Source organism: Cyprinodon tularosa, unplaced genomic scaffold, assembly GCF_016077235.1.
Source record: "Cyprinodon tularosa strain WSP-4 unplaced genomic scaffold, ASM1607723v1 ctg1069, whole genome shotgun sequence".
In the NCBI taxonomy this organism is placed as follows: domain Eukaryota; kingdom Metazoa; phylum Chordata; class Actinopteri; order Cyprinodontiformes; family Cyprinodontidae; genus Cyprinodon; species Cyprinodon tularosa.
In genome coordinates this window covers 120,951-145,650 of record NW_024037859.1, presented here as the reverse complement: position 1 = coordinate 145,650, position 24,700 = coordinate 120,951, and the positions used below count along the sequence as shown (strand labels likewise).

General features: G+C 41.4%; 1 protein-coding gene across 1 annotated transcript; it reads left to right on the top strand.

Annotated features, from left to right (window-relative positions):
- The first annotated feature begins 220 nt into the window (after window positions 1-220).
- LOC119785535 (trichohyalin-like) lies at window positions 221-22,455 on the top strand. Its single transcript, XM_038288260.1, has 17 exons — window positions 221-323; window positions 974-1,042; window positions 9,397-9,444; window positions 10,127-10,177; window positions 10,836-10,853; window positions 11,346-11,393; window positions 11,578-11,625; window positions 11,799-11,837; window positions 16,492-16,539; window positions 16,710-16,748; window positions 20,530-20,601; window positions 20,687-20,734; window positions 20,878-20,925; window positions 21,000-21,180; window positions 21,266-21,367; window positions 21,439-21,516; window positions 21,642-22,455. Exons 1-17 carry the CDS (start codon window positions 286-288, stop codon window positions 21,837-21,839), a joined length of 1,173 nt encoding a protein of 390 aa, XP_038144188.1. The 5' UTR covers window positions 221-285; the 3' UTR covers window positions 21,840-22,455.
- The last annotated feature ends 2,245 nt before the right edge of the window (window positions 22,456-24,700 follow it).

Below are 24,700 nucleotides of genomic sequence, written 5' to 3'. Positions count from 1 at the left end.
TTCTATATTTAATAGCATAAAACGATCAATAACAGAGAGACAGCACTGATAATGTGCCCCTCTGATGCGCTCCCACTGATTATGCGCTCCCTTCACCTCCCCTCCTGTCGCTCTCCCTTCCCACACAGGTGGCTTGTGCACGCACCCCTAAGAGGTCACTTTTTTTTTTTTTATCTTCGACTACCACTCGCAGTGCATACTCAACAGCAAGATGGAGCGCCAGAAAAACTATCCGGGGCGCAAAACAGAAAAAGAAAAAGGGAGAAGGATAAAGTTGTTGGCGGGATGAAAAAAAGCCTTTCAATGTCGTTGAAAGACAGTAGGTAAGTTCTGTCAGTGTATCGACAACAGGACAGGAAGGTTGTAAATATTCAGGTTAGATAAAGCTAGCCTAATACGGATTCATCCCATATTTGGCTGTTAAATGTTGCGTCCCCTATTGAAGTGATAAGGAATGCGATTTGTTCCGTATTTCTAGGAATATCTGATATATACGCCTGTAACACACACATATCCACACACTAAGTGTAAGAATGACCGAAATAAAACTTGTGAAATATTAACACAGGAAAGCTAAAATGTCGTGGCCAGTGCCCAGCTATGCTCCAATGCTTAGCTGCAATGTATTCACTCATATGTACATTTCTTTTTATTGATTTTTTTTTATTAAAGATGAGTTGTACAAGTTTATGTGTGTATCAGACACTTTAATCCAGTGTCATTATAGCCCTTAGACTCAAGAAGGTCGGTGACCCATGTTTCCAACCTTTTTGGCAGGGGGGCACTTGAGTTTAAATGTTTTATTCAGTATAACTACAGTGGTGTTGTGATGTATCTGATAAGTCAGATCAGATGAAGTGTCCAGTCAGTAACTGTTATCCAACAAGATCATTAAAATTTTAAGATTAATTTTTATTGTAGTTTGACTGCTGTATTTTTTAACCCTACTTAACATAAAATTAATTTATTTCAGCTGTGAGGATGGAGGGAAAGAAGAGAAGATGACAGAGGAAGAATCAGGACAGACAGGGGAAAGCAACAGGTTGGTCTAATATTAGGTGGAAGTGAGGGGACAGCTACTTAATCCCAATTGATAATGTTTAAACATTATTTTTAAAAACTGTATTAAGATCTGTAATTTTTACAGCTAATATATAATGCTTTTTGACCATATCACTTAGTGGAGAACGATGATTAAGATGATTAAGAGGGAGAGGAGCAGAGAGCTGAAGAGGAGAATGCTGAGACAAGGCTTTATTCAGAAGATCCATCGGATTGGCCTTTACCACACAAAATTGGGGACATATTTAGGCAGTGCATGGTTGAAAATGGCCCACCGAAAGTTTCTGATGGCCCATACCCAAGAGCAGAGAAGAGTAAGAGGGGTTTTTCCAAAGGAAGGGGGCGCCGATTATGTGTTTTCGCTTCCACTTCAAAAATATGTAGTTGCACCCCTGATAGCAGCTTGTTATATTTTAGCTCTCCTGGGTCAGAAATGGTGCACAACACATTATTAAAACCCCACAGTTGTAAAAAACCCTTTAAATCCCCAGTGGCTCTGTTGAAGCAAAACTCCAGCCTCAACCTGGCTTTGATGTTACATTTCCACAGAGCCACCGCATCGAGGTGAGGTCCTTCCTGCAGTTTGTCTCTTCATGTTAAGTAAATAGCCATTTTGGCTTCAGAGATTAAATAATTTAAAATTCTGGATTTTAAGGCAGTGGCTCGGTTATAATGTACACCATTGATAAAAACGGATTGGTTAAAAACCACACTAAAAAGTCTAAAAACATTTATTAAAAAATTGAAAAAACTAGTCAGTCGTACACAATCCATAAAAACGTGAAACAAACTCTCAGGCAAACTGCAAAGAGGACATTTGTTTAAAACCTCAGGACTGATGACAGATAAAAATGAGTTTGAAGCAATGGCGCCATGAAGTATCCTCCATTGAAGGTCACCAGTCCGTTTCTTGATGGGAGGCTTGTACAGAGTCCTCCACTGAGGTTTTTTTTCCTCTGAACTCCAGATGCTTGTTGCCCTGTTATGGAGAGTTCTCCTGTTTAGGTCTTTAGTGCAAGTTCTGTATAATGTTTTTGGGTCCGTCTTGCACAGATCCATCCTTTGATTTTGTAGTAGGGGTCTGCTGTCCTCCTCAAAGTCTGGATCCATGTACACGTCCTGGAACGGGTCACTCGTGTCAGGCGGGCGCTTTCCGGTGACGTGCAGATGCATGAGCCGTCTCTCCCTAGCAGTCATCCGCTCTTTCAGACGCTCCAGAAAGCGCTGCGCCAGTCTGGCGGACCGGACCCCCAGCAGCAAGCGGACCTCCTCGACACCTGAGAAATCCGGTCCGGCAATCTGGACCAGATGCCTCATGGTGACCGCTCCCGACCTGGACAGCGTCTCGGGAAGGCCAGGCACGGAGCTGTCGTGCACGTCCAGCCTCGCTCCACACACCAACGGTTCTTCTAAAAGCCAATGCAGAGAGTTATGCGTTTTGGACCTGTGCAAATAAAAAAAAAACAACATGATTTAAAAACACTTCGATAAAATTGAGGCAACCCTCTTATCTTTAAGAGACTTAAGACTGTTAAAAACAGAGCAGCATCCAGCCCCAGAGAGTTTACACGTCTCATGCAGCTGGCCACATATCTCCACACGGGGTCTTCTGTCAGGAACTTCTGAAGGAACTGTAAACGAAAAGTGGCTGTTCTAGCGGCCAGGTGGACAAGGCCCTGGCCCCCCTCCTCTCTTGGTAAAAACAAGACAGACTGTGGCAGCCAATGTCGACCGCTCCAGAAAAAATTAACCATCTCTGACTGTATTTTTACAAGAAGGTCAGAGGGTGGGTCTAAAACGGAGAGTTTGTGCCACGGCTGTGACATCTGGGAGTGCAACCACTTCCATTTTGTAAACCTGTTTTTAATTTTCCTTCCACTTCCTCCCACTTTAAAATTGCTTCACTGCCTAAAAACACACCAAGGTACTTAAAACCGTCCCTCTTCCACACCAGACCTCGAGGGAGAACTGGGAGCCTGACAGACCACTCTCCGACGGCCAGGGCTTCGCTCTTAGCCCAGTTCACCCTCGCGGCGGACAAGACGGAAAACTTTGCAGTTACCTCAGTTAAAAGGCTGATGTCCTGTTGATCTTCAATAAAAACAACATCGTCAACGTAGGCAGATAAAACCATATTATTAGTAAAACCGGGTAAAACCAGACATCAAGTTCCCCCGCAGCAGCAGCGGGTTCCCCCGCAGCAGCAGCGGTTCCCCCACAGCAGCAGCGGTTCCCCTGCAGCAGCAGCGGGTTCCCCCACAGCAGCAGCGGGTTCCCCCGCAGCAGCAGCGGTTCCCCCGCAGCAGCAGCGGTTCCCCCGCAGCAGCAGCGGTTCCCCCGCAGCAGCAGCGGGCTCCTCCGCTGCAGCAGCAGCGGGTTCCCCCGCAGCAGCAGCGGGTTCCCCTGCAGCAGCAGCGGCGGGTTCCCTCGCAGCAGCAGCCACACTAGGCAGGGGCCCCATCTGCTCAGCAGCGGCGGGCCTCCGGCCGGCCCCATCAGGGCACACTTTAATAACATGTCCCTCCTGTCCACAACCAAAGCACTTCATGTTAGAGGAGGTTGCAAAAAGCATGTAGTCAAATCCATCCAGTCTAACATGAAAGCGCAGGTTGAGTTCCTCATCACCTTCGTTCAATATCTTGAACAGTTGCCTCCTATGGGAGACAACATGTTTCAAGAGAGGTCATTTACACCCCGACATCACCGTTTTAATGGGTGAAACCACCTTACCGAGTCGAGACAGTTGTTTTATCAGGAACTCATCACTGATGAACGAAGGGACGTTTGACAGAGTGACTCTGGTTGCAGGCAGTGTCAATGGGGAAACTTGCAGAAACAACCCATTGACAGAGATGCCTGCTTCCACCAGCCGCTGAGCCTGCTCCACTTTCTCCACAAACAAGACAACAGCTCCACTCATGCGAGCTGCCGACTTAATGGACCGATGTCCAATAACCTCCCCCACAGCCAGACACACTTCCTCCACGCTGCACGGAGAACCGGCACCCATCTTGATGCCGTTCCTCCGTGCCAGCGTGGAGAAACCTCCAGCACTCCCCACCACCACCATGGTGTGCAGAAATGCCGACTGCCGCCGGGCAGAACACGATGGCCCCACAACCCACAAACACCACCTACAACTATTAAACAACAAAAAACAAAATTATATACACAATACTTACATACACCCAGTGAAAAAAGGATAGAAAAAGTAACAAAAACCATTCAAATAGTTTCCTCACGTTCTCTCTCTTCCGCTTCTCCACTCACACTCCTCCCACAAGAAGAACAATAACAAACATTACAGATACAATAGGCCTTCGCAGCGATTAGCTGTTCGGGCCTAATAATAATAATTAAATCCGCAAGCGGTATTGACGGCCCTCGCAGCTGAGCGCCGTTCAGCCTATTGCGACCACGGGAGCCAAGTGACCGCCGCCCCCTTGCTCCTTCCCAGCCAGCGGAAAAAGCTCCACGCTTCTCCTCTGGACCAGCCGGAGACGACCACAGCTTTTGTCAGGAAGGGTTAAACTAGGGATTAAAGATAATATCTGTGATGAATCACATCTTTCAGACAGACGCTGCTCCCATCTCAGTTGGTGGATCAAAAGTATATATTCAATAGAGGGAGAAACAGCACCCCCAAAATCCACTGTTAGCGGTATTACACCCTACTCAAAACTATAAAAAAATCATTAAAAATCCATAGTTTTCAGTGAAATCCCCCAAAAAGTTACACATCGAAGAATACATCCTGCATATTGTGGAATTTTTTTTAGATAATTTACTAAAAAAGTTCAAAGAAAGAAAAATCTTTACACTGGAATGCCAAATACTGAGGCAGTTGAATACCCCATAAGATGCTCAAACATGCATAGATTCACGCAAAACTTGGCAATCTTTACTATAATCAAAGGATAAATAACTGTTCCAAATTTGGCTATAAAACTTTTTGAAAAACAACAATTTCCTGTTAACACAAACTTTTGAAAAATCAGAGTGACGGACTTTTAAGAAGAGCTATGCTGATTTTACCATCAAACATGTAGCTGTGAAAGGAATATATTCCAAAAGTCCTAGCTCTTTTGGGAAAACGACTGATTTTTTAGAAATTTTTTTAATATAGTGATTTTCATCAGGATGCTGTTTGATTCAAAATGGCCGACTTCATGAGAGGTTTAGACCATGGCTCCAATATAACTTTTTGTAGGTGGGGGGCTCATACAGATGTATGCCAAATTTGGCAAAAGTTGCTCAGGCCTAATAATAAACGATACAGAAACAATAGGCCTTCGCAGTGCTGTCGCTGCCCTGGCGTAATAATTAGGCCCAAGCAGCGAAGCGCTGCGAAGGCCTATTGTATCTGTTAGGATTACAATAGGCCTTGGGGGAAACCGTAAGTCACAGAGATTTTAAATTTGGCACACAGGTAGATGGAGGTATGCCCTAAATCCCACAGGAAGTCGACCATTTTGGGTCAAAGTGCAATTTTTGGCCATTTTTCATTTTCGCTCATGTCGAACTTTAACAAACTCGTCCTAGGGATTATGAGCTATCGGCTTCAAACTCAGTCATTATGCAGTTAAGGTATTGGAGATTAAAAGTTATCAAAGGTTTTCATTTTTGAGCATGTTTAAGGGGTCCCCAGGGGCCCCGAAGTTAGGGTACTTTTGAAGAAATTTAATGAGGAATAACTTTTACAAAAAAAATTAAAATCGACCAAGTTTGGCAGTAATGAGCCCCTTTGGGTGCTTGAACATACTGGATGGTCAAATGATGACATCATCTAAGCCCGACCCCCTGAGGGAAGAAAGTCACGTTTTTCACTTGGGAGGGTCCCTTTAATTCATTTTAAACATCAGCACCTTGAAACTAGGTCAGAAGACAGAAAACATGTTGGTCTAACTTTGTTTAAAGCACAGAGTGTGAGATTTAAATGGCATTGCCATGGTGACCTGGCAAAGTTAGGTGGTTCGCCGTGACTAAAACGACCAGCCCTAAGCCATACAATTACTTAGGGTTATGAAAGTTGGGACACATATTAAACCAACCAGGACCTAAAAAAAAGCCTATTGGAGCCATAGTCTAAACCCCACAGAAAGTCGGCCATTTTAGATTGAATTTCACATTTTCACTATAATTTTGCACTTTATAGCCTCTATATTTGAACGAACTCCTCCTACAGCTTTTGAGTTACATACTTCAAACAATGTCCACCTTTATCTGAGGCATTAGGGATCAAAAGTTATCAAAGGAATTTTTCTACATCAAAGCATGTGGGCGTGGCCAAGCGTCAAACTTGGTCATTAGGCAGGGAAACAAAGGGTAAGCCCCGTGCCATGTTATGACTGAGAGTTCTGAAACTTGGACCACTTATGTAACCCCTCAGGACCTACAAAAAACCCTTTTGTAGCCATGGTCCAAACACCACAGGAAGTCGGCCATTTTGAATGAAAGAAATCCCTTTGCTTTTTTACCTTCATGACCTATTTGAGCGAACTCCTCCTAGAGCTTTTGAGTTACAGACTTCAAACCTACTCCACCTTGAGCTGAGGTACAGGGGATCAAAAGCTTTCAAAGTAATTTTTCTACATCAAAGCATGTGGGCGTGGCCAACCGTTAAATGTGGTCCCTTTGCCGTTAAACACAATGCACGTCCCAGGCCATTTTTTAGTGAGAGTTATGAAATTTGGTACACATGTGTAACCCATCAGGACCTACAAAAAGTTGTATCGGAGCCATGGTCCAAACCCCAATGGAAGTCCGCCATTTTGAATCAAAGCCATCATTAGCTTTTTCGCCTTTATATTGTATGTTAGCCAACTCCTCTGTGAGCAGTTGAGCTACAAACTTCTAACTTGCTGAGCCTAGACTTAAGACATAAGGGATAAAAAGTTATCAAAAGATTTTTGCTGTAACAAAGCATGTGGGCATGGCCAAGCATCAAAATCAGACTTCTTGCCATAACAGTATGACAAAACTGCTGCTAGGCCCTGCTTTGATTAAGGATATTACATTTGGTACACATGTATAACCCAACATGACGCACAAAAAAGTCATTGGAGCCATGGTCTAAACCCAACAGGAATTCAGCCCTTTTCTTTTTTTTTTGTTGGTTTTTTGAGTTAGAGACTTCAAATACACTTTGCATGGACTATAGACATAGCACAGAGGTGTGAAACTGGTTCCAGAAAGGGCAGTGTGGTTGCAGGTTTTCTTTCCAACCAAGCAATAGCTCACCAGACTCCAGTCATCTCATCTAGTCATCGTGTTTAGATTGGATTCCCTTGATGAGATGTTTGGAGGGACAGACTGAAACAAAATGACCAGCCTCGCCACAGTAGAGACAAAGCTTAGCCCACATACGGTGCTGCTTCTGCTCAGGACTAAGTCTCATGCTTCCTATCTGCATGGGTTCAGGAGCGGAAGGACTGGAAAAGGCCTCTGCTAAAGCTGAGTGGTTGGAAACAGGAAGAGGTTTGGGATGTGTGGTTCTATTACCTCTCTCCTTAGCTCGGCCTTTAATCTGGTTATCCAATTGGATCGATAGCTTTATGAGGTCCTACAGCATCTCTGGATCATCGAGAGTCATGAATTCATCCTTAATAGGATCATTTAAGGTGTTAGAACAAACACATTTGAGGGCTGCGCTATTCCACCCTGAAGCCGCAGCCTTAATGCGGAAATCTATAGAGATATCAGATACTGACTTCTGTCCCTGTTTAAGCTTCAACAGGTCTCCAGAGTCTTATCTGGGTCCTTTTTAATGGTCTGCTTAAACTCAGATAGAAACTCCTCAAAGGTGCAACCATAATCAGGAGTAGAAAATCTCACCTCTGCCCACTCCAAAGCTTTGTCTGTCAGATGGGAGATTATATAAGAAATCTTAGAAGAAACCAAAAAAAACTTACTGGGAGCATGGTTGAACTGGATTATACAGTGCATGAGGAAACCCCGGCACTTCTTGGGGTCCCCATCGATCCTGGGCAGACTGGACAGCTGGCACTCAGAAAAAGAGGAAAAAAACAGGAGTTTAAGTTGCTTGAGGTGGGGCAAACTTGCCGGCCGGGCCGGGAGCCTGGAGAGAAGTGAAACAAATAGCTTTGGTTAAATTAAACACTCGTCTGTTTAACTTGGTCTGCTGGTTGACCAATTCAACGAGGGTGTTGTCCTGTTTATGAATAGCAGTTTGTTGTTGATGGAGTGCTCTCTGAATGGCCTCTCCTGGGCTTTCGGTTTGGCCAGAGTGCTCTGTCCTGATGGATTTTAAAGATCTCAAGCACATGCAGAGATTCAATCAGAGAGCCACGGGAAAAGTTAACAGGTTGATTGAGAGGTTGACAAAAAACAGAGAGAGAGAGATTATATGCAGGGTCATCGCAGCGGGACTTCAGTGGTCTGGTGAACCAGAACCGGAAACTGTTAGGGGAGAACACAAAGATCAGTTCAAGGTCCGTAGGGAAAATGACTGAGACTGGTGAATAGCTGGAGAAGAATCATGTTAGGGAGATTCTTGGTTTCCCTTGGGTCCAGTTTGTGGGGGGTTTAAACCAGAGATGAATGAACCCGATGGAGGGTGGACAAGCAGACTTGCATTGGGTCCAGAGGAGCAATGGAACAGGCTGTCAGCAGGTTTCCTGAAGTGGGCTCTAACAGATCTGGTGGAGGCTTCCTCTTGCTCAGTGAGTCTCAAATAATTCTTTGCAAGGGGGGTAGAAAGACCATGGACTATTGAAACATCTGTGATATTTACTTCACTGTATCAAATCTCTTGTAAGATCATATAACCATTAAATATATTTCTTATATTTCCCGGGAAAAAAGGAATTAAGAAGAACTGAGGTCAGTCAAATAAAAGTAATGTTGTCACAATCTGAAAGAAAACATTACAGTTATTATAACAATTGAATATCATTATCATTACCATTTATTATAACCTCACAGAGTCTCAATTCACTCATTACTTTCTGAGATTGGACTCCAAATGTGCCGTACTAAAGGCAGTTTTTTATGTATTTTTCACAAAATTGCGTCTTTTGAAAAACACTTCCATCAAGTGAAGTGTTTTTTTCATAGTTGATTTCCACGTGACCAAATCACATGGATATGAACTAAAATGTTGAGGAGGATGTGGGGTACTTCGTATTATCCCAGGGTCCAAGGATCCAGTTTTCATTTCATAGACACACTGCTAAGTTGGACCTTTGTCAGACAGAATTCCTGGTAAATGTATGGTGTATAATATAAAAGTTATTTTACACAGATTTTGTCGGGGCTGGGTTGCAATATACGTGCACATTGATGATTTCCAAATATGTATTCTTCATTGTTCAGGTATGAGCATAAACAGAAAGAAGATGAACTAGAACCACTTAATAGAAGGTATTGTTCACACAACAAGATAATTTACTGTCTGATGGTTGTTCAAAATTTTCAGTTCTTCTTTTCTAAATAGATTAATTCTTTCTAATTTGTGCTAGAAAACATGTAAACGGCACTACATGCCATAATGTTCCTGCAATATTTGTCTTATAAGAAGTTTTTATTTGTTGTATTTTGCAACAGACTGACCCAGGTGACATTTCGCTTCCCATCCAGGAATTCTAATTCCATTCCCAAATCTTTGCCACGTACAGAATAAAGATAATAACTGGATATCCTGGTTATCTACTCTCACTACCACCTAGAGGCCTCCTTAATGTGACTGTTCATTGTGGATAAGCCATCCATTAAAATTCAGCGATAGTTTAGTTACAGTAGAGGATGTCACAGGACAGACCAGGTCATTCTCCATTAGAAAACCCTTGCTTATCTAAAAGATAGGAAAAACCGGGTTGACCCCATGGAAATCCCACTCTCTGCCACACTGAGCAGGAAGACGCTTTTTTTATCTGATAATTATCATTACCAACTAATTTAACCTCTTAACATCCACCTCATTTAGGGTAAGCCTCTCCTATTTTGCATACCCAAATGGAATATAAAACTTGTGAACGGCACTACATGCCATAATGTTCCTGCAATATTTGTCTTATGAGAAGTTTTTATTTGTTGTATTTTGCAGCAGATTAACCCAGATGAAAACATCCCATGAAAAGGAGCTTGAAGAGATGAGGTTAGTATTGCTGTGCATCTGTGTTTTACATGAGACATCTATTTTGTTTATTTATATTTATGTAATACATACATACATTAAATTAATTTATTTACTTTAACTGACTTCTATCTTCAGTCCTACACATCCTTATAAATAATGACAAATAATGTCATGTGTGAAAATGCCTGAGCAGTGTACAATTATGCAGGCACACTGCTTAGAGGGATTATTATTAATGAGTAATTACTTCAAACATAATTCCAGTTCCCTAAATTTCCTATGGATTTCTGTTAAAATAATTATTAATCATTTGTTTCTAAAAATGTTTAAATGTTTAACTTATCCTTTGCCTGCCTGCTTTAGAACAAAAAGGAAAAAAATAATTAAATTAGCCAATCAAATGTAATTCTACCAAACTGGAATACAACATGAAAATTTCAACTTTTTCGATTCTTATTTTCTTATTTCATGCAATTGTTCTAAATTGTATTGTATTTTACTACAGATTGAGGTATTTCTCTCTAGTTGTTTACAGATGAGACAGTAATTAAAGTTTTTTTTTTTTTTCCTGATCATGGACTATTGAAACATCTGTGATATTTACTTCACTGTATCAAATCTCTTGTAAGATCATATAACCATTAAATATGTTTCTCATATTTTCCTTTTAAAACAGGAAAAAAGAAGAACTGAGGTTAGTCAAACAAAAGTAATGTTGTCACAATCTAAAAGAAAACATTACAGTTATTATAACAATTGAATATCATTATCTTTACCACTTATTATAACCTAATAGAGTCTCAATTCACTCATTACTTTCTGAGATTGGACTCCAAATGTGCCGTAGTAAAGGCTATTTTTAATGTATTTTCCACAAAATTGCCGGTCTTGAAAAAACACTTCCATCAAGTGAAGTGTTTTTTTCATAGTTGATTTTCATGTGACCAAATCACATGGATATGAACTGAAATGTTGAGGAGGATGTGGGGTACTTCCTAAATCCCAGGGTCCAAGGATCCAGTTTCAATTGGATAGACACACTGCTAAGGTGGACCTTTGTCAGACAGAATTCCTGGTAAATGTATGGTGTATAAAATAAAAGTTATTTTACCCAGATTTTGTTGGGACTGGGTTGCAATATACATGCACATTGATGATTTCCAAATATGAATTCTTCATTGTTCAGGTCTGAGCTTAAACAGAAAGAAGATGAACTAGAATCACTTAATAAAAGGTATTGTTTACACAATAAGATAATTTACTGTCTGATGGTTGTTCAAACTTTTTCGATTCTTATTTTCTAAATTGATTAATTCTTTCTTATTTGTGCTAGAAAACTTGTGAACGTCACCACATGCCATAAAGTTCCTGCAATATTTGTCTTATGAGAAGTTTTTATTTGTTGTATTTTGCAACAGATTGACCCAGATGAAAACATCCCATGAAAAGGAGCTCCAGGAGATGAGGTTTGTGTTGTTGTGCATCTGTGTTTTACATGAGACAATTATTCAGTTAATTGTTTATTTAAGATTATTATAACTCACATGAAATAAAAAAAAAAAACAATACAGGCCCCAATAGTCAACAATAAATGTAAACCTTAGTTAAATAACAACATGGTTTATTTTGCTCTCTACAGAACTAATTTCAGAAAGAAAGAGGAGGAACTTCAGAGAAGGTAAAAAAATCTAACAGTTTACATGGTCATATTGATTTTCCAGATAAATTATCCATTTGTTGGTTGTTAAATTTTACTGTATTTGACTTAGGATCATTCACCTATATAACTTTTAAATTACTGTTTATATTTCTAAGTGTTTACCTAAAAAAGAGTTTAAAAAAAGAAAATTAATTAAAGCCGCAAGCGGCATTGCGCGGCCCTTGCAGCTCGCACCACCTGGTATGTAGCGACCACGGGAACCAAGCGACCGCCGCCTCCACGCTTATTCCCAGCCTATGCTCCGGCTCTTCAGCCTATGCCTGCTGCTGCTTGGCCGACTTCCTGTTGGGTTTGGACCATGGCTCCGATTGACTTTTTTGTGCATCCTGTTGGGTTGTACATGTGTACCAAATTTAGTAATCCTCAATAAAAGCAGGGCCTGCTGCAGTTTTGTCATACTGTTATGGCGAGAAGTATGATTTTGATGCTTGGCCACGCCCACATGGTTTGTCACAGCAAAAATCTTTTGATAACTTTTGACCCCTTATGTCTTAAGTCGAGGCTCAGCAAGTTAGAAGTTTGCAGCTCAATCGCTCAAGGAGGAGTTAGCTAAAATACAATATAAAGATGAAAAAGCTAATGATGGCTTCAATTCAAAATGGCGGACTTCCTGTGGGGTTTGGACCATGGCTCCAATACAACTATTTGTAGGTCGTGATGGGTTACATATGTGTACCAAATTTTATAACTCTCATTAAAAAAATGGCCTGGGGCTTGCATTGTGTTTTATAGCAAAGGGACCACATTTGACGCTTGGCCACGCCCACATGCTTTGATGTAGAAAATTTCCTGTGATAACCTTTGATCCCCTGTACCTCAGCTCCAGGTGGAGTAAGTTTGAACTCTGTAACTCAAAAGCTCTAGGAGGAGTTCGCTCAAATAGGTCACAAAGGTAAAAAAGCAAAGGGATTTCTTTGATTCAAAATGGCTGACTTCCTGTGGGATTTGGAACATGGCTCCCAGAGGCTTTTTTGTAGGTTCTGAGGGGCTACATGAGTGGTCCAAGTTTCACATCTCTCAGTCATAACATGGCATGGGGCTTACCCTTTGTTTCCCTGCCTAATGACCAAGTTTGGCGCTTGGCCACGCCCACATGCTTTGATGTAGAAGAATTCCTTTGATAACTTTTGATCCCCAATGTCTCAAGTCATTGTACAGTGAATATAAAGTCTGTAACTCAAAAGCTCTAGAAGGAGTTTGCTCAGATAAGTCACAAAGGTAAAAATGCAAAGGGATATATTTTATTCAAAATGGCCGACTTCCTGTTGGGTTTGGACCATGAACCCAATAGGCTTTTTTGTAGGCCCTGAGGGGTTACATAAGTGGTCCAAGTTTCAGATCTCTCAGTCATAACATGGCTGGGGGCTTACCATTTGTTTCATTGCCAAATGACCAACTTTGAAGCTTGGCCACGCCCACATGCTTTGATGTAGAAAAATTCCTTTGATAACTTTTGATCCGCAATGTCTCAAGTCATTATACAGTGAATATAAAGTCTGTAACTCAAAAGCTCTAGGAGGAGTTCGCTCAAATAGGTCACAAAGGTAAAAAAGCAAAGTGATTGTTTTGATTCAAAATGGCCGACTTCCTGTGTGATTTGGACCATGGCCCCAAGAGACTTTTTTGTAGGTCCTGAGGGGTTACATAAGTGGTCCAAGTTTCAGAACTCTCAGTCATAACATGGCACGGGGCTTACCCTTTGTTTCCCTGCCTAATGACCAAGTTTGACGCTTGGCCACGCCCACATGCTTTGATGTAGAAAAATTCCTTTGATAACTTTTAATCCCCAATGCCTCAAGTCAAGTTGGAGTTAGTTTGAAGCCTGTGACTCAAAAGCTGTAGGAGGAGTTCGTTCAAATATAGAGGCTATAAAGTGCAAAATTACGGTGAAAATTTGAACTTCAATCCAAAATGGCCGACTTCCTGTGGGGTTTAGACCATGGGTCCAAGAGGCTTTTTTGTAGGTCCTGGGGTGTTTAACAGGTGTGCCAACTTTCATAATCCTAAGTCATTGCATGGCTTGGGGCTGGTCGTTTTAGTTTTTCTAGGGGGCGCTGTATAGAAAGTAAGCCACGCCCATCGATTATTGGCCTAGATTCTTGTGTGGGCTTGGATCAAGTTCCATCCTAGTGACTTTGGTGCAGATTGAAGGATCTATGAGGAGATGAGAGCCAAAAGTATGGTCACGGCAAAACGCCTGACTTTGCCAGGTCACCATGGCAACACCATTTAACTCAAAATCTTTGTGCTTTAAACGAAGTTAGACCAACATGTTTTCTATCATCTGACAAAGTTTCAAGGTGCTGGTGTTTAAAATGACTGAAAGGGACCCTCCCAAGTGAAAAAAGTAACTTTCTTCCCTTAGGGGGCGGGGCTTAGATGATGTCATCATTTGACCATCCAGTATGGTCAAGCACCCAAAGGGGCTCCTTACTGCCAAACTTGGTTTGATTTGAATTTTTTTTGTAAAAGTTATTCAACTTTGAAATTCTTCAAAAGTAGCCTAACTTTGGGGCCCCTGGGGACCCCTTAAACATGCTCAAAAACGAAAACCTTTGATAACTTTTAATCTCCAATGCCTTAACTGCATAATGACCGAGTTTGAAGCCGATAGCTCATTATCCCTAGGAGGAGTTCGTTAAAGTTCGACATGAGCGAAAATGAAAAATGGCCAAAAATCGCACTTTGACCCAAAATGGCTGACTTCCTGTGGGTTTTAGGGCATACCTCCAAGAGACTTTTTTTCATGATTTGAGGAGATCTACCTGTGTGCCAAATTTCAGATCTCTGGGACTTACAGTTTCCCCCAACTCACGTTAGGGGGCGCTGTGGCGTAATTTGGGGGCGGCCATTTTGGATTCCATTATAGACCGGCTATTTCACGCGGGGGACAATTTACTGCCACGTTTTCCTGAGTTTTTGAATATGCGAAGTCCCCGTAAAATGCGTTCGAAATGAGAAAAAAATTATTAAAACCGCGAGCCGTATTGACGGCCCTCGCACCTCAGCGCCGCTCGGCCTATTGCGATCGCGGGAGGCGAGCAACCGCTGCCCCCTTGCTCCGTTCCAGCCAGCGGAAAAAGCTTCACGCTTCACCTCTGGACCAGCCGGAGACAACCACAGCGTTGGTCAGGAAAGGGTTAAACTAGGGATAAAAGTTAATATCTGGGGATGAATCTCATCTGTCAGATAGATGCTGTGGCCATCTCAGTTAATGTGTCAAAAGTATATATTCAAAAGATGGAGTAACAGCACCGCCAAAATCCAAGGCGGTACTACACCCTACTCAAAACAAAAAAAAAAATCATTAAAAATCCATAGTTTGCAATAAAATCCCGAAAAAAATCGCAAATGTCAAGGAACACATCTTGCATGTCCTAGATTTTTTTTAGATGATTTACTAAATAATTCAGAGAAAGAAAAATCTTTAAACTTAAATGCCATATACTGCGGCAGTTGAAAACCCCATAAGATGCTCAAACATGCTTAGATTCACGCCAAGCGTGGCAATCTTAACCAAAATGAAAGGATAAATAACTGTTCCAAATTTTGGTAGGATTGCTATAAAACCTTTTGAAATACAACAATTACCTGTTAACACAAACTTTTGAAAAATCAGAGTGACGGACTTTTAAGAAGAGCTACGTATGCTGTGTTTACCATCAAACCATTAGCGATTAGAGGAAAATATTCCAAAAGTCCTAGCTTTTTTTAAGCAATTGACTTATTTTTAAGAAATATTTTAACATAGTGATTCTATTTTCATAAGGGTGCCGTTTGATTCAAAATGGCCGACTTCATGAGAGGTTTAGACCATGGCACCAATGAAACGTTTCGTAGGTGGGGGGCTCATACAGATGTGTGCCAAATTTCATTAACCTAGGAACGAGCATGGCTAGGGGATGAATTATTTCCTGGCATTATCTTTCCACTTGGCCAACTATTAGGCGAGAACACAAACTTTTGAAAAATCAGAGTGATGGACTTTAAAGAAGGGCTTTGCTATTGTAACCAACTTACAGCAGGCTTTGTAATGAACGTATTTTGAAAGTTTTAACTCATTTGGTTAAAAGGGTGATTTTATAAAATTTTTTGAAAAGAGGTCCGTGATTTCACAACAGGGTAAAATGTAATTCAAAATGGCCGACTTCCGGTGGGGTTTAGACCATGGCTCCAAGAGGCTTTTAGTTAGGGACTAATGAGATACAAATGTGTTCAAAGTTTCAACATTCTTGGACTAAAAACGGCTTGGGGCTGGTGGTTTGAAGTTTGTTATTTCTAGGGGGCGCTGTGGTGAAATTAAGTCCCGCCCACAAGGAAATATCGCCCTTGCAATATACATGCACATTGATGATTTCCAAATATGAATTCTTCATTGTTCAGGTATGAGCTTAAACAAAAAGATGAACTAGAATCACTTAATAAAAGGTATTGTTTACACAACAAGATAATTTACTGTCTGATGGTTGTTCAAACTTTTTCGATTCTTATTTTCGAAATTGATTAATTCTTTCTTATTTGTGCTAGAAAACTTATGAATGGCACTACATGCCATAATGTTCCTGCAATATTTGTCTTATGAGAAGTTTTTATTTGTTGTATTTTGCAACAGATTGACCCAGATGAAAACATCCCATGAAAAGGAGCTCCAGGAGATGAGGTTCGTGTTGTTGTGCATCTGTGTTTTACATGAGACAATTATTCAGTTCATTGTTTATTTAAGATTATTATAACTCACATGAAATAAAAAAAAACAATACAGGCCCCAATAGTCAACAATAAATGTAAACCTTAGTTAAATAGCAACATGGTTTATTTTGCTCTCTACAGAACTAATTTCAGAAAGAAAGAGGAGGAACTTCAGAGAAGGTAAAAAAATCTAACAGTTTACATGGTCATATTGATTTTCCAGATAAATTATCCATTTGTTGGTTGTTAAATTTTACTGTATTTGACTTAGGATCATTCACCTATATAACTTTTAAATTACTGTTTATATTTCTAAGTGTTTACCTAAAAAAGAGTTTAAAAAAAAGAAAATTAATTAAAGCTGCAAGCAGCATTGCGCGGCCCTTGCATACGGGATACAACAGTTTCTTCATCAGCTTTAACTTTTACAGCAGCAATTGTAGCTTTCTTTCTATCCTTCTTCTGTTGTATTTGGCTTGCCCTTTTTTTGCTTGCATAATCCACTTATTTAACTCTTCTAATTCTTTTCTGTATTTAGCTTGTTTTCTTTTTGATTTATACACCAACTTCATCTCCACCTTCTGCTGAATCTTTGTCAGCGGCTCAACTCTCAACTTTCCATCCCAGTCCTCCTTCTCAATCCCCTTTCTGGCAAACTCTGGGTCACCACCACAACACGCCACCATCCATCTAACATCACCTGGCATTTCCTTCTTACTACTACCTTGTCCCATTTTTAAAGAATTTAGTCCAGTACAAACACCTAGGGTATTCTACGCACTGGATTGTTTATTAAGCAGGACAGCACCCAAACACTGTTGTGGTAATTTCTGCTTCTATCTTTTCAGGTGAGAAATTCTTGCCTCTGCATCCACAAGAGTTTTACTGTATTAATTCCTGCTGTTTTAGTATGAAACAACAGAACACAGCGGTTCGATTGTTTCCTCACACACTTTCACACAATCACACACACCTATTCTAAGGCCTAATATTTTTTATTTTTTTACAACACAGAGTCCCAGACTTGAATGCACAGAATACCCAGATCCCAGACCTGTAAACAAAACTTGGTTTCGTCAAATATTCTTGCAACTACAACCAGTTATAGCTTGAACACAGAGGGTCCCAGACCCAAACGCACAGAATACCGATCCCAGATCTATCACAACAAACCCTGTTTGTCAAATATTCTAGCGACTACAACTAGTTATAGCTTTCACATGGTCCCAGACCAGCTTTTAATAAAAAACTTTAGGCGTACCGTTTCTGTGCAGATCAGTCCTCAGCTTGAGTCGTCACCAGGATGTCCAGGGCAGGGCTGGACCAACCTATTGGCTATGTCTGGCAAAGGGTGGACGGCTGTCGACAGTTTCTTGGCCTTGGTCCCGCACGGTCCCGGACAATTGGATCTTGACTCCCGGAGTTTCAGCACCAAAAGTGTTGGGTTTTAATCCAGAAAAATTAGAGTTTAAAAGATTAAAAGGAAATGATCAACACAGAGACAGGGTATTGTGACGTCAGCATGTGCCGGGTGGAGAGAAGATGCTGGCTCGAAAACCATCACCTTCTCACACAGATCCCTTCATGGCCAAGCCTTTTATTAACAGTTTACAACATCAAACAGGCAGGCCTGGGAGGATGTAGGTAACAAGATAGTGTGAATTGACCAACTGGTTGGATGGAAGTCACACAACCGTGTGATTCTGCCTCATGACCTACAGGAGGTCATAAAAGTTTATGACCCTTCTGGTTGAAACACAGGATAGTTATCACTCTAACAGCAGCGCTGTCGCTGCTCGGGCCTAATAATAAACGATACAGGAACAATAGGCCTTCGCAGCGCTTAGCTGCTCGGGCCTAATAATAAACGATACAGGAACAATAGGCCTTTGCAGCGCTGTCGCTGCTCAGGCCTAATTAAAACCGTAAGCGGTATTGACGGCCCTCGCAGCTTAGCGCTGCTCGGCCTATTGCAACCGCGGGAGCCAAGTGACTGCCGCCCCCTTGCTCCTTCCCAGCCAGCAGAAAAGGCGCCATGCTTCACCTCTGGACCAGCTGGAGAAAACCACAGCGTTTTTCAGGAAGGGTTAAACTAGGGATAAAAGATAATATCTGGGACTAATCTCATCTGTCAGATAGATGCTGCGGCCATCTCAGTTGGTTTGCTGTCATTTCAGTTTCATATGTAAAAGTTATTGCATTTTGAAAATGTTGGCGAGTACGCCAACTTCGAGGCCTGGCCACACCCCTTTAAAATGCTCAAAGTTTGATAAGTTTAGATCTCACATGCCTTATCTGCATACAAGCCAAGTTTGAAGCCGATGGCTCACCGTCCCTAGGAGGAGTTCGCGAAAGTTCGAGGTCAACAAAATTGAAAAAGTGCCAAAAATCTAGCCTGGGTGCCAGTCCGAACTTAGTCCCGCCCACAAAGTTTGAGGTCGGGGAAGTTCGGTCTGGCTCTGCTCCATAGTAGCGCGAGTATTATCGCCCACTGTCAGGCGATCCAATCAAATTGTCAGGGCGGGGTTTATACGATGATGGACAGATGACCAACAGTAACGTAATCAACCACGTGACCAATGCGCGCTTGGGTGACAACAATAATGGCTGCCGCTGGAGAGTTTAGGTGAGTAGATTCTGCTATTAGGTCTGTTCTAGAAGATATCGACAGCAAATTAATTTTAAAAGAGGAACAGAGAAACGCGATCAAGGCTCATCTTCTTATTCTAGGCGTGCAACTGCACGCTTTGATTTTTGTGGACAACAACTATGCGTCGCTAAACATACGTCACGCACTCCGTTGCTCTTATTGGTTGTAGGTCTATCCAATTGAGTGCAGAGGCATTTTTTTTCCTGGTTCGTTCGAAACACGCCCCATAATCACAGCTCTATGGAGCAGTATCAGACTCATATTCTGACTAGAATTGAGTCGGACTACGTCAGGCTACCAAAAATCGACCTTTGACCCAAAGTGGCCGACTTCCTGTAGGTTTTAGAGCATACCTACAATGTAACTTTTTTCATGATTTGGTGAGATCTATGGACCTGCCAAAACTCAAATCTCTGTGACTTACGGTTTTCCCCAACTCATGTTAGGGGCGCTCTAGAGAATTTGGCCATTTTGAATTCCATTATGAAACATAAATTTCACTAGGGGGAAATCTAGGGGGACTTGGCTTAGTGAGTTTGGTGAGTTTTTGGGCATGTTAAAGCCTCCAAAAAGCAGTTTCCTTTAAGCGGAGAAAAATAAGAAGAAAAAGAAAAAGAAGAAGAAGAAAAATAAACGGTACAGGAACAGTAGGCCTTCGCAGTGCTGTCGCTGCTCGGGCCTAATAAACGGTACAGGAACAACAGGCCTTTGCAGCGCTGTCGCTGCTCGGGCCTAATAAACGATACAGGAACAATAGGCCTTCGCAGCGCTGTCGCTGCTCGGGCCTAATTAGCAATTTTTACCGGGCCATTAAAATAGGTAAATTTTCACCAGGTCTGATGCGTCCGCAAAGTTTGGTGAGTTTTGGAATATGATAAAGCCTCCAAAAAGCCATTTTATTTGTAAGGAGAAAAATAATAATAATAATAATAATAATAATAATAATAATAATAATTACAGATACAATATTTTGCGCTGTTGCTGTCGCTGCTTGGGCCTTATAAACAATACAGGAACAATAGGCCTTCGCAGCGCTGTCACTGCTCGAGCGTAATAAGAAACAGTACAGCTTTCCATCCAGGAATTCTCATTCCATTCCCAAATCTTTGCCATGTACTGAATAAAGATGATAACTGGCTATCCTGGCTATTAATAGATGTCTCATGTTTTACATGAGACATCTATTCTATTTATTTATATTTATGTAATACATACATACATACATTAAATAAATTTATTTACTTTAACTGACTTCTATCTTCAGTCTTATATATTCTTTTAAATTATGACAAATATTGTCTTTATATAAAGACTGCAGGAAGCACCAGCTTTGAGATCCAGTCTCCAGCATTGTAAACCACAAGGATGTGAACATAAACAAAGGTTTGTATTTTTATTAATCATAAAAATACCACGAATAACCAGTGATTAGAACTGCTTATTTTAATAAGTTGTGTCTTTTTACCAGTTTGACACAATTGGAAATATTTTACAAAAAGAAGCTAAATGAGGCTCGGTAAGAAATGATTATTTTGTCATTTTGTACAGACAATAACAACCTATACCTATGCCTAACCTACTAGTTTGCTAATATTAGTTAAGTGTTTGATCATAAATGAACTTGTGTTGTTCCTCAAAGCTTTATTTTTCCCTCCATAGCTCTGCTGCCGCCCAAAAAGAAAAAGAATTTAAATCTCTCAAAGACAGGTACTGAACAGAGAACTGGTAAATTATATTTATTGACCTGCAGCATAAATAATCAGACTGTAACTGTTTGACAGACTGGCAGCACAGGTGGCCATTTCACTTAAAACAGGAAACACTGAGAGCATGAACGACCCGGTCAGTAAAACCCGACTGACTGAGATGTACGACAACCTGAAGCTGCTGCAGTGGCCGAATATCAAAGATCGGCTGAAGTCCAGGAAGATCGGGCCAAAGGAGGCCAAAGACCTGATCCAGGTGGAGTAAAGCTGCTGTCAGGAAGTTCACCTGCCTGACTAACACTGAGTGTCTCATGGGACTGATAATGAACTGACCTCTGTAGAGAACCTTTGGAGATGCAGCAGAAGAAATGAAGAGAAGGAAGCAGCAGATAGAGAAGATGTTCCAGGAGACCAGGTCCAGCAGTGGACCGATTCCTCAGAAGGTACCGGACTCTAGAGCAGATTCATTAAACAGCTGGAGGAGAGTGTGAGCAGCATGGTTCATGTGTTCCAGGTCAAAGAGTACAGACAGCTGACAGTTCAGAACCTGCAGATGGCGCTGTTCCACACCAGCAAAGAAGATCTTTTTAAGGTTTGTTTGCTGATGATCTTTGCTGATGATCTTTGCTGATGATCTTTGGAAACCAAACAGGATGTGGCGTCATTTTTAACTTGAATGGAGCAATCAGTGTTTAACATTAAATATTTCCTCCTCAGACTGGTTTCCTGGAACATGCAGGTCAGTTTCCAGGGGAAGTGAAGGAGGATCTCAGACTTCTGGCCTCTGAATGCTACTGGCTGGGCTGCTTGATGGCTTTAAACATTCCTCCTCTTCAGCCTGACTGGAAGAACCATGATCCTGGGTTTGAGTCCTGGGATATCTTTCCTCGAGACATCCAACCGTCTGACTTGTAGAGGAAGCAGATGCATCACTGCAGAGAACACATTCTGACATCATTTTATCATAACTAATTATTTTAACTTGTAGTTGTGTTCATTTTGGATTTTCTTTGGCTTTATATGTATCATAGTGACAGAATGAAGAAAAAATATATATTATAGGGATTATTTTAAGCTTAAAGCTGATCCTGCAGGGAAACATAACTTTTTTTTCCAGCCTGAAAAACACACCCACTCCAGAAAAACACAATAACAGAGATATACATCCTTTGTATCATTATGTGGTTAAACGTACTGCCTTGCAGGAAGAAGGTCTGAGCTCAGGATTTCACATCGTCTCCTGTTTTGTCCAGGTCAAAAACATGACTGTTAATGATGAATGAAAAATCCTCATGTCGTGGCAAAAGGTATTCAACTATTCCCCCAGTTAAATAAACTCAATGGATTTTACTCAGTCGGCACTTTATTTTATCTTTGTAAAGTGAGAACATTTCCTCTTACGGCCCTTATTGCATGGTTATCAGCCCTGTTCCGATCTGGGCAGCATTCGTTCCCCCTTAATTACAAAAACAGGAAGTAGTCAGAGTCAAAACAAATTACAGACACTTTGGTTAAACAGTAGCATGTTATGAATAAATCTTGAAAGAAAATTTGTAAATATATGTAAAGAAAACTAAGAACTGAGAAACTTAAATCAGTAACTTAAATCTTAAATCAGGAACCATATATATATATATATATATATATATATACATATATATATATATATATATATATATATATATGGACTGATGAACCAGGTAAGTGACTAACTGAGATCATCATCTTCTGTCAGATGATCATGGTCACTTACCTGTGTTTCTCCCACAGACTGTCAGAGATTGGGTAGTTTCTGTGTCTCTATGCCTACGGAGTCAATGATGTGCCCAGCATTCAGGATGCTTGGATCCATTTTCAGCTGATGGCTTCTAAATAGTACTATAAACTACTATTTACAAAGAGGAAGGGGAACGTGGTTGAAAACCATATTACAGTTTAAGATGGATGTTGTGTTTGAAAACCAAAGTTTATCTGGAAGAATTTGGGATATGATCAAATTAGCTTTTCACTAATTTAGAGATTGGAATGTTTTCAGACCAATTCACAATTCAAATCTATTTGTCTTATTTGTCCAAATAATGTTTAATTAAATGATTTGCCTAATCAGGAACTAATAACCTTTAGTCAATTGATTCTTTACCCTCTTTGAGATAGCTAGCAGCGAATAGGCATCAGGATTCCACTAAATGACTCTTGGTCATACTTGGAAATGAAAATGTAATGAGCGTCTAACGAACACAAGAAACACTAATGGTATATCAGTGTTTAAATCCTTAGTGAATAAAGCTTGTCCAAGCTTAAACAACAGCTAAACAAATGTTTCTGTATAGCATAGCGTCACATGCATTCCATTCTGTTAGCATTGCCTTTACTCATCAGCAAACACATGAAAGGATCAACATCATCAAGAGACATATTCTTTGTTGTGTCCCTAATTATGGCAGACCTGCAAACCACTGTGGTGGAGATGCGGGCCAGCCAAAGCGGACCCAAGCTTCATGGGAGGCAAAAGAAAGAAAGAATCTTGTGTGCTCTGTGATTTCGTCTGTCCTCACACAGAGGGGGGGTGACTTGCCTATAGAGGCCTCGGTAGGGGGGGTTGCAGAGATTCCACAGCTGATTCCACATCATGATATCAAGATGAAATATGGACACTGGTTCCCAATCTCCAAAAGAGAATGATCATGGAATATGGCACAACATATATATATATATGAAAAAAAAAATGTTTTCTCACCCCTCGTGGGGTGGTATGAGTCATCCTCAAGATCGGGTCCTCTACCAGAGGCCTGGGAGTTTGAGGGTTCTGCGCAGTATATTAGCTGTTCCTAGGACTGCGCTCTTCTGGACAGAGACCTCTGATGTTTTACCTGCAATCTGCTGTAGCCACTCTCCCAGTTTGGGGTCACAGCCCCCAGTGCTCCAGTTACCACTGGCACCACTGCTGCTCTTACTTTCCACATCTTTTCTAGCTCCTCCTTCAGTCCTTGGTGTTTCTCAAGCTTCTCATGTTCTTTCTTCTTGATGTTGCTGTCGCTTGGGATTGCCACATCTATCACTACTGCCTTCTTCTGCTGTTTGTCGATCAACACGATGTCTGGTTGGTTAGCCATCACCTGTTTGTCAGTCTGGATCTTGAAGTCCCATAGGATCTTAGCTCGGTCATTCTCAACTACCTTAGGAGGTGTCTTCCATTTTGACCTTGGGACTTCCAGCTCATACTCATGGCAGATGTTCCTGTACATTATGACAGCTACCTGGTTGTGGCGTTCCATGTATGCACTTCCTGCCTGCATTTTACACCCTGCTGTTATGTGCTATATTGTTTCAGAGGCATCTTTGCACAGTCTGCATCGGGGGTCCTGCCTAGAGTGGTAGACCCTGGCCTCTATTGATCTTGTACTGAGTGCCTGTTCTTTTGCTGCCATGATTAGTGCCTCTGTGCTGTCCTTCAGTCCAGCCTTTTCCAGCCACTGGTAGGATTTTTTGATATCAGCCACTTCTTCTATTTGTCTGTGGTATACGCCGTGCAGCGGCTTGTCCCTCCATGATGGTTCTCCTTCCTCTCTCTTGTCCTCACTTTCGGTTTTCTCCTGCCTGAGGTACTCGCCAAGCCATTTGTCTTTGGGGGCCATCTTTCTGATGTACTCCTGGATCTTAGTTGTTTCATCCTGGACAGTGGGCTTGACACTCACTAGCCCTCGGCCTCCCTCGCTACGCTTGGTGTACAGTCTCAGAGTGCTGGATTTGGGGTGAAACCCTCCATGCATTGTGAG

Excerpts from the sequence above, each read along its gene's own strand:
- LOC119785535 (XM_038288260.1), top strand. The coding sequence starts at position 286 with ATGAAAAAAAGCCTTTCAATGTCGTTGAAAGACAGTAG. Across the intron at positions 9,445-10,126 it reads CTAGAACCACTTAATAGAAG|CAGATTAACCCAGATGAAAA; the intron begins GTATTGTTCACA and ends TGTATTTTGCAG. Across the intron at positions 21,517-21,641 it reads GCAAAGAAGATCTTTTTAAG|ACTGGTTTCCTGGAACATGC; the intron begins GTTTGTTTGCTG and ends TTTCCTCCTCAG.